Source organism: Colletotrichum phormii (assembly GCF_030913505.1).
Source record: "Colletotrichum phormii strain CBS 102054 chromosome Unknown BDP81scaffold_1, whole genome shotgun sequence".
In the NCBI taxonomy this organism is placed as follows: Eukaryota; Fungi; Ascomycota; class Sordariomycetes; order Glomerellales; family Glomerellaceae; genus Colletotrichum; species Colletotrichum phormii.
In genome coordinates, this window is record NW_026851443.1 from 2,228,674 (window position 1) to 2,243,549 (window position 14,876).

General features: G+C 50.8%; 3 protein-coding genes across 3 annotated transcripts; 1 reads left to right on the forward strand and 2 right to left on the reverse strand.

The window, feature by feature from the left end:
• Positions 1 to 53: 53 nt before the first annotated feature.
• Positions 54 to 4,208, reverse strand: BDP81DRAFT_388694 (uncharacterized protein; the record flags this gene model as incomplete). The annotated part of the gene is made up of 9 exons (XM_060587164.1): positions 54 to 2,356; positions 2,417 to 2,666; positions 2,835 to 2,944; positions 3,008 to 3,040; positions 3,088 to 3,192; positions 3,249 to 3,503; positions 3,567 to 3,676; positions 3,730 to 3,872; positions 3,936 to 4,208. 9 exons carry the CDS (start codon positions 4,206 to 4,208, stop codon positions 54 to 56), a joined length of 3,582 nt encoding a protein of 1,193 aa, XP_060451841.1.
• Positions 4,209 to 5,676: 1,468 nt separating this feature from the next.
• Positions 5,677 to 8,087, forward strand: BDP81DRAFT_456637 (uncharacterized protein; the record flags this gene model as incomplete). Its single annotated transcript, XM_060593198.1, has 4 exons — positions 5,677 to 5,813; positions 5,871 to 6,737; positions 6,800 to 6,925; positions 6,980 to 8,087. 4 exons carry the CDS (start codon positions 5,677 to 5,679, stop codon positions 8,085 to 8,087), a joined length of 2,238 nt encoding a protein of 745 aa, XP_060451842.1.
• Positions 8,088 to 12,232: 4,145 nt separating this feature from the next.
• BDP81DRAFT_305837 (fungal-specific transcription factor domain-containing protein) lies at positions 12,233 to 14,398 on the reverse strand (the record flags this gene model as incomplete). Its single annotated transcript, XM_060583212.1, has 7 exons — positions 12,233 to 12,523; positions 12,612 to 12,977; positions 13,051 to 13,357; positions 13,414 to 13,555; positions 13,623 to 13,751; positions 13,809 to 14,070; positions 14,279 to 14,398. 7 exons carry the CDS (start codon positions 14,396 to 14,398, stop codon positions 12,233 to 12,235), a joined length of 1,617 nt encoding a protein of 538 aa, XP_060451843.1.
• Between the last annotated feature and the right edge of the window lie 478 nt (positions 14,399 to 14,876).

The following is a 14,876-nucleotide window of genomic DNA, read 5'->3' on the forward strand; positions in this document are numbered from 1 at the left end:
CTCACACCTCAACTCCCACGGCCATGGTCCATGGAAAGACGTGTTCGGCCTTATTAAATGGTGGGGTTATGCCTTGGCGCAGGAGTGATGATGGACCTCGCAGCGTCCGTCACGTCAGCGGAGACTCCCAGCGCGTGTCTCAAGGAAGTAGGCAGCTCCATGTCGCTGGCCTCGGCGAAACTCGTCGTGACCGCAGTAACAGTGGCCGGCGAGGTGGCAGTAGCCACGATCCCGTGCTCGACCGGGAGCGACGCGTAGCCGAGCTCCTCCATTTCGCTCTGGCAGTGCTGGTCCTCGCACTTGATGAGTCCGAAGTCTTCGAGCAGCTCCTCGGCGGTGGGCCGGCGGGTAGAGTTGCCCTCGTCGATGATGAGATCGTTGGGCGACCTGTTGCCGCTGTGGATCTCATCCACCGCGCGGCGACGACTTCCGGGGTAGTCCTCGTCATCTGAGTCGTCGTCCGGGTAGTCGGGCATGTCGGTATCGGAGTCGCTGTCGGGCTGGGTTGGTGGCTTAGGGTTGGTCGACTTCTTCTTGGTGAAGCCGTACCCGGGTCGGTTTTGTTTGCCGTTGGTGAACTGTGCGAGAGGAGCTGCGGCATAGTACTGCGTGTAAGCACGGTTGGCCGCCTTGTTGGCGTACCACGGGTCATCGGTCAGGAGCGCGAAGCCAGGGTCCGGAACGAGGGTCGAGGGCCAGCACGGGTTGGCGGTGATTCCCCAGTCAGGGGGCATGTTTTCCATATTGGCAAAGTTGATGTCGATGACGGTCTCCATCTTGCGCAGCGTCCTAACCCACCACTCTGTACTTTTGCCATTGCAATCGACGGTCTCGCTGGTCTTATGCTCACCTACTAGCTCATCGACTTCTCTGTCTGGGCATCCCCTGAACAACGCATTCGCCGCAGCGTTGTCAGCTCGGGGAATCAGACGAATCCAGACGCTCTTGTCGCGTGCACGCCAGACGGCTGCTCCAGGGTACTCGTCTCGCTGACACTCGATGGGCTCTTGCATCCAACCACTACTCCAGTCCTTATGGTGCTGATTGTGATACTCGTCTCGTACTTCGCGATCAGCACCGCCGTGAACGTTACCACAAGTGAGAGATTTGAGATCCGGACGCCGGTTGATGACGGAACTGTAGTGGTAGCAAGCCTGAGAGGCCCTGTCGCCATAGCAAGTACGCCTCAATACGTGACGACCTGCGGGCGCGGCCCAAACCTCATCCCATGCAGTAGCAGGCCTGATTGCGACTCTCTTGGCTAGATTCTTCTTCTTGCAAGTCTGTGGGCGCTCTTTCGCTTTAGTAGGTGACTGGATCGCGGGACGGTTGCCCTTGGTAGTCAGCGGCTTGTCTAGCTTGACATCGTAGTCCTTGCCCTTAAACTTGAAGACGGACTTGCCGGCCTTTGCGACACCCTTGGCGCACACACTCACCAAAGCGGGCATGGCGATCTGGAGGGCAATGGAAGCGATCCAACCGACAATAGGGATCAGGCGGAGGCGAAGCGTTGCGGCCATGATAGCCACGCGGCAGAAGGCCTTGGCTGCGATTTCAAGAGCAAGAGTCTCGGCGGCTTCAAGAGCCAGATCCGCCACCTCGTCTTCGAACTTCTCCTGGATCTGTTCTCTCGAAATCGGAGGCTTGAAGCCAGCACAGCAATAGCTCTGAGTGCCACCTGTGCAAGTCTGGTCTTCGTCCTTGCTCTGGTGGTTGGTGTTGATTGTGAGCTCTGTCTCCCCTTGACCGCAACCACCAGTGCAGGAGAGGCCCATACCTCGGAAGCCGCGCCACTTGCAAGTGCCCATAGTAGTCCCCTTGATACAACAGAGGCGGCGTACTTGGTCTTTGGGGCAGCGGGACATTGTTGACAATGTCCCGGGCTGTCCTCTCATTTGTGAAGCCTCGTGGTCGCCGTTGCGACACTTCTCGTCGCACATAGTGGTGTAGCAGACACCCCTCGCAGCATCGTCTTGGTACATGCTCTCGGCCTCCTCGAGCTCTTCCGGCGTCAGGCCTCCGGCGAACCCCTCTGACTCCTGGTCTATCTGATCCAGAGCCCAGATCATCATCCCCCCGAGGCAACGAGAGGCAGCAAACTCGCGTTTTTGCATGAGAGTGTCAGCGTCATCATAGGACACCCATTGATCGTTGCCCCAATGAATCCACTTAACCCCGGCCTTTTCATCGTGAGTTGGTTTGAGCTTTTTGTCATCGATTATGTCCATGATCTCTTGCAGATTGAGAATGCCTGATGCCTTGGAACAAGGACCTGCCTCGGCGCCGCCGGCGAACTGGCATACGCCATTAGGCGTATTGCAGTTGGGGTCTTTTAGGGTGAAGGAACGGCCGTACACTTGACCATCTTAGTCAGTATGCAAACATTTGGGAGCAGGCATGGGGATATGAAACTCACGTCCCTGGCCTAGAACAATATTTCCAGGCTTTACTCCAGCTCTCCAAAGCAGGTCCAGACCGAGATCAATTTCGGTGAGGTTGGTGTGGGTTGCCAAATATGGTCCCACGAACTTTGAGGCTGCATCCCATGTGCCGTGAAGGTCGTACGACATGAGGTTGAACCAATCGACATGAGGTTGGAGCTTGGCCAAGTCGAAGTGCTGCAGGTACCAGTAGGAGGCGGGTGTCAGAGCCCTCCCGGATAGGGGCTAGTAAGAGGTAGTAAGGAGTCCAAGCAACAAAGGAACAGCTCAGATATATATACAGCGCAGGGAGTACACGTCGAGGGAGGAGCAGACTTCAGTAATTCATCATTCTACCCCTAACTGCAGTTGGCCTCTGAGAGCTTCCACCCTGCGTCAACATCCCAACTTGACAGCGGGTAGGGTGAGGGAATAGCCATATTTCTTCTTGGCGAAAGCCTCTTTGATGTCTTTGGAGAGCAGCACGAAGCTGTTCTTGTCCTCAGGCTTGCCGCCACGGTCATCTGGAGGCGCAATGTGAGTAATATGCATAACTATTGATTGATGATTTGAAACTCAGAACTTACCTGCTGTCGGATACTCCCAGTCCATGTCCATACCTGTCGGAGTCAGTGACGTTCATGGCGTGCGATTACAAAACATTTACCATCAAACCCGTATGTCTCCATGAACTTGATGAGGTTGTCGATGAACTTCTTACGGTTCGCAGCTGTACTGGACATAATACTGAAGGCTTGCTGGTACTTGCCCGCTAGTATGACACTGTTAGCAATCATGGCCTCTTCAAATCGCAGAAGCAGTTCTTACGATCGTTAAAGGACCATCCTCCAACACTGACCCACGTTTCCAGGCCTGGCTTCCTCTCCTTAATTTTCGTAAACCGGCTCAGGAGCGAACCGGCATTCTTGTCCATCGGCGTGAGCTTAAATGTGTCGGGCTCGAAGAACATGAAGGCAAAATTGACATGTGTGAGGCCTTGAAGGTTGAGGTCCTCGGGGGCAACAGCGCTGCATGAGCGCGTGTTTGCCCATGTCTCGTAGTAGCCAATGGACCGCTTATTGACTGTACATCTGGAAATTAGCAATAACCAACTTGAACAAGCGGCTGGTTCGGGACACTACGTACTACTCGTGCCGTCCTTGCTACAAGAAGGGCGTTTTGGAGGACCGCAGCCTCCAAATGCCTTCTGGCAACCTTCATCCGCGTTGCAGAACTCGTCGGTGGAACCACAGAAGCTGATCACCAATTCAGAAATGTGTTATGCATTCAACAACAGACGCAGGCTTACCCAAACTTGGAGCAGCAGACTCCCAAAGGGCAAGTTTGCTTTCCCGGTGTTCCGTATTCGCCGCACTCGGCTTTGGCGTCACAGTTGGAGGTACAACTGCCGACGCCGCACTCAGCCAGGGAGTACCCGCACAGCCCGGAGATCTATGTGTCAAAATCAAGTCAGCATGTCAAACCAAGCAACTCTAACCAACATTGTCGACTTACACCGCTGCAGCAGGCACCGTTGACGCAAGGCGTCTCCGCGTCGCAGGTGCCGACTGGAAGCTCGAGCAATTCAGCCGGGGCATCGACGCCGAGGATGGAAAATGCCGAGTTAAGTCGAAAGTTGGGTTCGACATTAGACCGGGCCTTGAAGATCTCAATTGCCTCGCTGGCATTGTAGTTATCGGTGTGATTTGATGCAATGAGCGAAGAGTTTGAGCCAGCCGCCCAAGAGAGCGTGCCGTAGGCCAGGAGGCCAAGTAAGTTGATGAGCATGGCTCCGGACTATGGATGCCCGTGACTCATCGAGATGGGAAAAGACTGGATAGTGACTTTGTGTCGCACTAGAGGCTTGCAAAGAGGGTGAGTGATGCACCGCTGAAGGGCAGGGTGATTAAGAACGGATAGTGAAGAGATGATATGCTCTGAGAAGGAGATAGGCGGCGTCGTGGGAAAGCTTATCAGGCGGCAGCATCGCAATGCCTGTCAGACATTCGGACCGGTAAACTGAGGCCAGACGCTATTGTCGACAACTTCCTCCCATGGCGGCTTGGAACCGTTCGGTCCAGACATGCCTCGAGCCCGCTAGACCTCGTGCCTTTCCCTTTGCATTCGGTCGGGTAGCCTCCGAAGTTCTTGGTGAAGCTTGTCTCGGCGCAGTGTAATCTCCGGCTTTGCATTGTGATATCGATTATGCGTCTACATAGCGTCTGAGAGCTTGTGCCCCCTTAGAGTAACACAACGTTGTCTCTGCAGGGTGATAACGGGCCGCTAATGCATTTATTGAACGATTTTTAACGACATGGTAGCATTGTCTGACTTAGCCAAGGAGGCTCGATGCGGCGGTCGTCGAATAGCTGAAGATTTTACCGTACGTCGTAGTAGGAAATGCGCAAAAGCGGGTGCGGTTCGGGCGGCGCCGGCAGGGTTAAACAACCTATCGCCATGGATATATAAATTTAAGATATTTGGGGATTTGCTACGCTCCGAGAACACTCTCGCTCCTACGGACAAGATCCCGACTAAGATGTTGCTAGCATGTGCCAAGGAAGAGGCTGGAGAGAAAAGGGCAGGAGGCACCGAAAGAGTTGACCTACAATACTTTTAGATATCCATGGATGTTAATTAGATAAGCTTACCTGGAACATAAATACTCACCTACCAACATACTTGGCAGGGATTCCCACTCTCGTCTTACGCCCCTTTCATCCCATCCGCAAGTTGCTCAGCCGCTGGCAACCGCTTAAACAACCCGTTGGACCGGTAGGGCAGAGTAAGGCTCTCTCCGTACGCCACTGAGGTGCCCTTCAGGGGGTCTGCAACAAGGGCGGGTGGTTGTACCCTTACCGCCGTGGCGTTCTTACGGTCCACATCCCAAATCGGGCCATTCCCGATGAATCCGGGCGTACCTTGCAGCTTGGGATACAGATAGATCTTCGTTCCTTGAATCGAAATGGACGCGGCTTTTTATTTTGGAGACTTGGTAATGAACATGATCCTAGCCGACAACTAACGCTGGCGATGGTCGACGCTCACTCATGTGATAGACCCTTCGAGACCTTGTTCCTCGAGCAAGAGGGGCTCGAACATCTCAAGCTATGCGATATTAGTTGAGGTTACCCTTGGACGTTACGCTTGAAGCTGGGCTTTCTCCTTTTCCCTCTCCCATAACCGCTTCTACGGTCTTGAATCTTCATCTTTCGCCCTCGGGCTGTCTGTCTCTACCTTTGACTGATTCGCAGTCATGTCGTTCTTTACAAAGGTCTCCACGGCCTTGGCCTTGTTGGTCACATGTTCCTCTGCCTTCGTCTTGTGGCCTCTCGTCGATACGGAAGGGCTCTCCAATGTCCTCAATATCACTGCGACTTGCGTCACTGCGTTGTAAGCCCGTACCAGCGTACAACACTCGCAAGGCATCTAGCTAACCTCCATTTCGAGAAACGCAACCCTGGACTGCGACCAGGACCTCTACCAATGGACCGTCAAAGCAGACAGCGTCTGGTGGACTGCAGAAAACACCACTCAGCTCTGCACTGAGAGCTGCCTGGCCTCCAGCCGGCAGTGGAAGGAGGACGTCGCCGACGTATGCGTCGGCGAATGGCTCCGCTCCGGCCGCAGCTACGTTGAGGCAGATACTCTCTCCGGCCGCTTCGCCGAGGGTCTAGAGCTCGCGTGCACTCGCTCCTCAGCCGACGAGTGGTGCTTTGTCGAGTCGCAGACCTGGACCGGCTCCGACGTCGTTCGCCCGGACTGCGCCGCTACTCCGGCCGACCCCTGGTGCTCCAACCCGGGAAACGTGACGGCCGAGAATAGTCGCATGGCCAACCTTTACGACGATGACCTGCTGTGTTCCGAGTGCTTCCTGAAGCTTCTGCACACCCGCATCGAGTCCGAATACCTCCCTGACGAGGACCACTCGGACTACCTCGTCGAGCAGTTCCAGGACATCCAAATTGTCTGTCAGACGACGCTGGCCGCCGACATCTCAACGCGCAAGATGCCCGCCTACCCGACGGCCTACGTTCCCACGCCAACGTATGGAGCTGGGCCGGGCACTGTCACGGACACGAACCTGCCGAGGGACCCTACCGAGCTGGCCTGTTATGCCGAGGAGAATATCCTCGACGTGCTGGTAACGACAAAAAGCGACGACTTCGAAGCTTGTAACGACGTCGCGCTGTATAACGGTGTGGCAACGGGCTCTATCCTTGTTACGACGGGTAACTCTGCGTGCTGGGTTGAGTCGGGAGAGGTGTGTGGCCCTGAGCCCTGCCAGCTCCTCCGTGTGCACGAGGGTCAGACTTGGTGAGATGGGTCTCCTATTTTGCTTCTTTACTAGAAACCTTCAGCTTACACAATATTCCCAGCGAATCCATCGCCACTGCTGTCTCAAATGCGACGGACCCCGTCAACGGAGCCCAACTAGCAACCTGGAACCCAAACATACTTGGCGCCTGCGACCACCTCGTCCCAGACCAGTACATCTGCATATCGTAAGCCCTCCCGTCAACTTAATCCCTCATAACCAGAGACTAACATATATGCAGGCGCCCTGGCGGCTCCTGGATCCCCCCAGCAATCGAATCCCTCCCCGACAGCTCCGAAGGCCCCGTCCGCGGCGGCCCGGGCAGCACTCCGACCCTTGAAATCATCGACAACCCATTGATCCCCATCGACCCCTGGCTGTTCCAGGAGGGCATAGCCGCTGACTGCACGCGCTACGTCCTCGCGAGCGCCGGCGCCAACTGCTGGAAGATTGCAAACGATGCGGGCGTGGAGCAATCCCGCCTCTTCGAGCTCAACCCCATCCTCGGCGCCAGCGGCGAGTTCTGCGACACAAAAGTGTGGCGGGACTACTACTACTGCGTCGGCGTCAACGGCGAGGGGAGCCCAACGACCACGAGCGCCCCGCCCGCCGCCATTACGACCTCGGCTGTCCCGAGGCCGACGAACACGCAGGCGGGACAGCCCTCTGAATGCAACAAATGGGTTGAGGCCCAGTCCGGCGACGGATGCTGGGCCATGTACACGGCGGCCGGCATCGAAGCGTCGCAGTTCTACGCGTGGAACCCAGTCCTCGGCGCCGCGGGCGAGAACTGCGGGACGCAGATCTGGCCGACATATTTCTACTGCATCGGCACCAGCTCGACGTCTTCGCTGGCCCCGACGACGACAAAGGCAGCGGACCCGGCTAAGCCGACGGCGACGCACGCTGGGACCGCCGCTGACTGCACCGAATTCGTGCAGGCCAAGGCTGGCGACGGGTGCTGGTTCATGTTCACAGCGGCCGGGATCTCGGCGGAGTTGTTTTACAAGTTAAATCCCGTGCTGGGGGTCGCGGGAGAGAACTGTGGGACATATGTGTGGCCGGACTACTACTACTGCATCGCGGCGTCCGGCTCCGGGACAGTCCCACTACCGACGACAACTACAGCCGGCCCCGCCAAGCCGACTACGACGCAGGCGGGTATCGATGCCAACTGCAACAAGTTCATGGAGGCTTTTAGCGGCGATGGGTGCTGGAAGTTGGCTAATGATGCTGGTATCGAGTTGTCTTTGTTTTATCAGTGGAATACGGTGGTTGGTGCTAACGGGGAGAACTGCGGCACACAGATATGGCCCCAGTACTTTTACTGCATCGGGGTGAGTAGTTAAGTAGGAGGGGTTAGCGTCGCCTCGTGTTCTCAATTCTCACTAATTAGAATTGTGATTAATTAACGTGGTTTACCACTCAGCCGCGGATATCAGTCAGCCGCGCACTTTCTTTATGACTCGCTTTGTTTCCAACCACTTTAACTTTTGACGCGTAACAACCCAACAACCACAATGCCAATTTACACCTAAAAAGACAAAATTATTCTCGCTATTGAGACGATCCGAACGATATACGCTATTAGTTATAAATCAAATATATAAAATTATAAAGACCTATAGTATCCTTAAAAGTACTTTAACTTAGAATATTTACTAAAATTCTAAAACTTATAACGTGGTTTACCAGTCAGCCGCGCATATCAGTCAGCCGCGCATTTCCTTATCGTATACTAAGTCGCCTAGATTATATAATTAATATCTTTTTCATTGTTGGTTATATAACGTTCAAATTTTTTCATTAGTCTTTGATAAGAGTCACGAAACTAAATAAAAAGTTTTGAAAATTAATTTCTATTTAGAGATATGTTACGCCCGCCGCAACTTGTCACTGTGGGCGCGTAGCTATATAATGCAGAACAAGGGACAATGATGCCGGAGTCATCATTATCGAAGCTTTTGCTTTGTGCCACAGTTGGTTGCCTTGTCCAGCTCGTAACAAGATAGTTACTGAAATATTTTTAATTAACTAGTTATTATTCAAAGAAATTAGGTAAATATGCAATTTAGTATGCGATAAGGAAATGCGCGGCTGACTGGTAAACCACGTTAAGTTACTTAATTAGTACTATAAGAGTTACGTACTTAAGAAGTTACATGGTAATAAGAGGCTCAATGTTACGCCCGCCGCAACTTGTCACTGTGATGTTACGGCCAGCTAGTCGTAGTGAGGTATGTTTGCAGAAGTTGAGGCTGCGGAACTGGTAACAGTAATCGTAGTCGTGGATAGCTTCAGGGAAGCTATGTCTGTAAGTCGTAAGGTAAGGGAAGGCTGCGGTGATCAATCGTAGTCTTATCAAAGAGGTTCTCAGGAAAGATAGCTGAAAGCGATCATAAGATCTGATACGAAGTTAATTGCTGAAGAGCTATGGAAAGTCTGTCCTAGAGTCCGGCTCGAGTCCATCCTATATACAAGTCCTGGTCCTGAACATATCCCTTGTCAATGATCAGTTCCTCTGATCGGGTGAGCGCTCATTGTTCGGCATGAGCGCTCATGGCCCCACCATGGCCGCTCATGTCTTATCTTATCATCACGTGACTTGTACCATAGTTCTTCCGTTCCGTGAGAGGGTGCCTAGTGTCCCTTATCTCCTGCATATGTGGTGTATTATAACCGCCGCGAGCCTGCGGGGCAGGCCCTGTTCTTGGTCATGCATGTTGGGTCGTAACATGTGAGCGCGTAGCCACATAACGCAGAACAAGGGAAAATGATACGGAGTCATCATTATCGAAGCTTTTGCTTTGTGCCACAGTTGGTTGCCTTGACCTGCTCGTAACACTCAACCGAAGTACGTATCTACTGAGATACAACGCTTTGTACGCATGTACAGCCCGAACGTAAATACGCTTTACATATACATGTTAAAGCGCCGACAGGCACATATGCCTGTATAAACTTAATAATAAATGCTCGGACTTAAGCATTACATGTGATTACATGTGATTACATATGATTACATGTGATATTTGTATTATATATAGACTACACTTTCCCACCATATCATAGAATAATCATCAATACAATCGATTCTCTGATTATCCCAACTCGTACCTCAACTTATTTACCTTTTCTCTTTTTGCCTACCTCTAACCTCTTAGTCTTTATATAACTAAACAATTAATTAATTATATTATGATTATATCTAACTTTAACAATATAAACTCGATTGGACTAAGGAGAAAATATTTTTAACTCATATATTATTAAACAAGACTTCAAAGAATTTCTTTTATAATTCGTTTATATAGAAAATATAATTAATCTTTTATTTTAAATATAAAATAAAAGACCCGTTAAAATGTTAACTCAAAAGGTGTTGAAAAGATAAATCTTTTACCTTAGTATTTGCCTTATTATTCATATTACGTAAGTATATTATATATCATATTAATCTATAAGAGGTATAGATTAATATAGATATTGATTACGTAAGCAAGATTGGTTATGTAAGCTTACGTGAGCGAAAGAAGGCACCGGAAGGTAATAAAATGCACTGGAATTTACTTGAAAGGTATTACGTATTACAATTACGCATTCACTTACGTATATGCTTATTAATTATGATATAATTAATAAGCAATGGAATATTCTAGTCGGAGGATCTTATGCCTATATAAGGGCATCTTTTTACCTACTTAGACCTTTCGTTAAGCAAGCAACTTCTTGTCACAGACCCGCTGTCCTAGACCCCAACCTTGAGGTTGGTGTTGAGTAACCCGGTGGCCGGGTTACGTAAGCCTGAGGCTGGATAAAACTCTGCATCCTGTATTCTGTCGCGCATGTCCAGAAACGTAGCTCCTTGAGCTACGTCTTGTCAACAGAGCCTGTACCTGCTTAGGATAGAGCCTGCCCGTAGCAATAGATTGTCTGATCCGCCTGCCCAGCATCCACCTGCCAAGCAACCTGCCTGCTACCGTGACACTTCTCATATAGTAATCTAACTATATACTCTCTTTACATTTATCAACCTCTTTTATATACGCTTAACTACCCCTATATTCATATATTCTTGCTTCTATATGAATATTCACCATTTAATACTCTTGTATAAGAGTCTTATCACTTACCTCTTAAAGCTATCGTGCCAGAAAAGGTTTAACTATTGACTTATAGCTAATTTAAAAAACCAAGTTTAATTATTTATATATAAAGGGCTGGCCCCTAGGCTTGTTTAACGTAGAGGTGCCGTCGATTGACTATTCTAAGTTAAGGAGGAAAAGGAGGAATTATAAGGATTCGTATATAGCTATAGTATAATGTGCCCGGGCTCGGCGGTATACTGCGGTAGAATAGTAGCTCTAGTAAAGCCGGACATCTTGACCGGCTCCGGCCTGCAGCATAACCGGATGTAATAATCCAATGTAATAATCGGTTATTACAGGTCGCGGTCGGACAGCTTCCCAGCAGAGGGGTGTGTGTGCGGCTCCGGCAAGGCCGGAGATCTCAACCGGGCTCCAGCCCGTGACATGCGGGAATTGAACTTATAACCCCTCTATATAGAGTAGAGTCATTATTGTGTTACGAGTAGGTTAAGGTAACTAACTATAATATAAAGCAAAAGCTTTAATAATAATGACTCCGGCATCATTATCCCTTGTTCTGTATTATATAGCTACGCGCCCATAGTGACCAACTATAGCGGACGTAATACTAGCCTATACTTTATAGAATATAAAATATAATAAAGAAGTAATAACGTAATAGGTAGTAGTAAGGCGACGTCTAGAGGGCCAGGGAGGAAAATAGCGGGGGTATAAAAGAAAGCTGATTTTATCGGGGCGGGTAGGCAGATTAAAGTAGTTTACGGATAGAGGACGGTACGGCGGCGCCAAGGGCGAGGCGTAGCCGGGCACCGTTTTGTAGGCTAAGTCATCCGGGATCCCGCTCTTCTAGATGAGCCTGCCCTCATTGGCTTATCTATGGGAGAGCGGACGGGATCCCGATTTTTCCATTAGGTATGGTCGTATGTGACAAAGTGACGCCGCGAGGCTGTCCATTTTCCAAACCTGCGACGAATACCGTCGATGCTTTGGTGATTATGGCTGCTCTATCCGTCTGCTCTCCTCATCGAGGGCGAAGACGAACCGTTACCATTTCTAGAGATTTAAGATCCACAGTTGCCAGTATCCACAACCGGCCCCGTTCTCTGGCGCCGATGGCTAACTTCGCCCCTCCCAGTTGATGCAGGACGAAAAGCTCATGGGAATCGGAGAGCGCCATCGTCGCCGAGGTCGTTGAAGTTAATATTCTCGAGAACAGCCAACGAGTCTTCGTTGCCTAGAAAACTCATATCGAGCCAATCCATTGGGTTTAGAGAAGCCGCGTCGACAGCCCGTGACCAGTCAGTCATTCCTAACAGGCTTGTGTACAATAGTGGAAAGCCACTTACTTGGACGATTTCCGTCATGGCGTGGGCAACCATTACAAACTAGTTGTTGTGCCACCCTAATCCAATGTCGCTGACCGTTTGGTCATGCAATACGAGATCTAGAAGTTGACGTGCAGTTTCAAACGCCTTGCTATCAACCGTGACAATAGTCAAGGCTGTTGACCCCCCGAGTCTCTTTAACTCCCTTGCAGCCTGCGCATTGAGAATCATGAGACTGTGTTTCATGTAGAAGGCTAGGATAGGCAACGAGGGTGTAGACGACCCGTCATTTTCGTAGCATCTGATCTTGCAAGTTCGATCAAGAACTTTGTAGTTTTTCGTATGCCAATTCTAAATGGATGCAGCGGTCTTCTTCATCCGCTCTAATTGTTTCAAGGACTCGAGCTGTGGATGCCAGTTTTCGGCATTATACTCCGACTGTTTGACACGGACACTGAATCAAAGCGAGAGAGATAGGAGAGGTGGTATTCAGAAAGATGCTTTCACTCACTAACTGCACCCTGATCTCAATGATGCCACTAATCATACGATCAAGAGGTGTTGTCATCGACTTTCTCCACCATTGACAAGGGCAAGGCGGGAGCTCTTTCCACGCCACAATTGGGGAGCGGCCCATGACGATGCCGAAGCTCTTGTCGGCTATGAACACATATAGCCAGGTCCTTTCAAGATTGCGTGAGAATCGCTCTCTCATCTCGATAGTCTCGTCGGGGGATAAAGCTTTGACAAGCTCAGTGATTGTGGCAGGCTTGTTGATTCCGAGTTCTTTTGCGAGTTGTACAGCCTGGGGAAGAAACATGGTGTTGTCAACTCAGTGATCTCCTTGGGTTTGATCTCAGACTTCTTGGTGAGCTCACATGACTGATGTGAAGCCAGTGAGGATCGTCCCCCTGTCTCTGATACATCGGTGCCCAGTACTTCATTGCGAGAATGGCTTGGATCGTCTCCAGCGATCTCACTGGCACCGCGATAGACCATGCGAGATTAGCTTCAGCCAAGGAGAGCAGAGTCGGGTACAGGATTCGATCCCGCGGACGTGTCGAAATGGCGCACCCGAGAGCGCAAATGACAGAAAAGAGGGTGAAAGATGCATGGCGGACGTATTTAGGGGTATGTAGGTCTGTGTCTAATAGCCCTAGATGCGGGTTGCGCGTCTGGAAGAACCTGAATGTAAGGTTTCTTGGTAAGTAAAACACTAGTCAGGGTCCCCTTATACGAACAGCTGAAAGTACAATGACACATCGTCTTGATCCGCCAGGCGAGCAGTTACAGGGTCACAAGCGGTGGTCTCCAACTTCAGTGTGCTGTTGATAGACTGAGACGCTAGGACTTGCCAATCCGTATCATGCGTCAGACGAGGTGCTAGATCGTGATTAGTCGATACACAACAGACGATCAGAACGAAACTTTCGAGTTGGTGTCCACTTACTGAAATACTCCATCAGCCGTTTGTTGATAGAGCTCTGGTTGCCGCGGCGTCCAACTGCATCGAATGGCAGGTGTGGCACGGCTGCGTCGACGTTCTGATTTGCGGAACTCGTGTCTTTTGTTGTAAAAGCTGCTGCCATGATGTGTAGGGGAGACACAACAGAGCTCTCATTTTTCAGCTTTAAACACGGACAAGGGAAAAGAGTAGAGTCCGGTGGGCCATCGCAGTCTGACTCTTCACTTTGCTCGACAAGAGCAGGAGAAGAGGTTTCCCTTGCTCCTGGCGCATCCGATTGAGCTGGTACACTGTCTCTTAAACTCGAAAATGAGTTTAGAGCTGAGACGTTTGGATCTGACTGGGCTTTAGATGAGTTGATGATGGCTGCAATGACTTGGTCCCGGACAGGACTCTCGTTGATGCGGTCTAACAGCTTTTGAACGGTGTCTGGCTTGCTGTTTCTCCGTCAGCGGACTCTTCGGGAGACCATTGGACGGATTCAATATCACTTACTTGGTGCTTCCTTCCTTCCGACCTCGGTTGGATCTAAGCGGGTAGCAACAAGCGTGTTCCTGAATGGCGCATCGTGAGCTACATGCGACGTCAGCGACAGCTTACTTCACCTATGTGCGCCAAGAGAGCGTGGAGAGAGAACCCACCAAGGAGTTTTGCCTGTCGCACTTTTGTCTAGCCGCGCGGCACGTAAAACAAGCAGTGCGATGCTGGCCATTATTATCTGGAACTGGAGCATTCCTGTTTCTGCGTTGGTTTGCACGCATCCCCGTGCGTGGCTGTGGGCCATCCCCATGTTTATCTTGGTGCTCTTGTCCAAGTTCGTCCATTGTTGTCGAAAGTTGTGGGCGTAACTTATACTGGTAGTATGTAGCTTGATGATCTGAATAATGTTGCAAGTCCCTGGGAGTCGCAAATTTGTCTGAATGGGAGCAGAACTATGTTGTTAGTTCCCCGCTGTCCTGCTCTGACGTCGTAAACCCTGAGTCGTGACTCAGCAGCATCTTGCTGCAAAGCGGGATTCGTCTTGGTCCAAATCACCTCACAGTGTCGCTTTAATTCATCATGTACTTCAGTCAGACATTCTCAGCTATCTACTTGTGTAAGTACTTACAATAGACCACTCACCTGTGTAAGGTACCTAGTCCCCACCCCTCACCTCAAATCAGCTTTGGCTCTGCCTCCTCGACATGCTCACCCGGCGGCAAGCCAACCTCAACCCAACACCCGGCCTGACATCCGTGA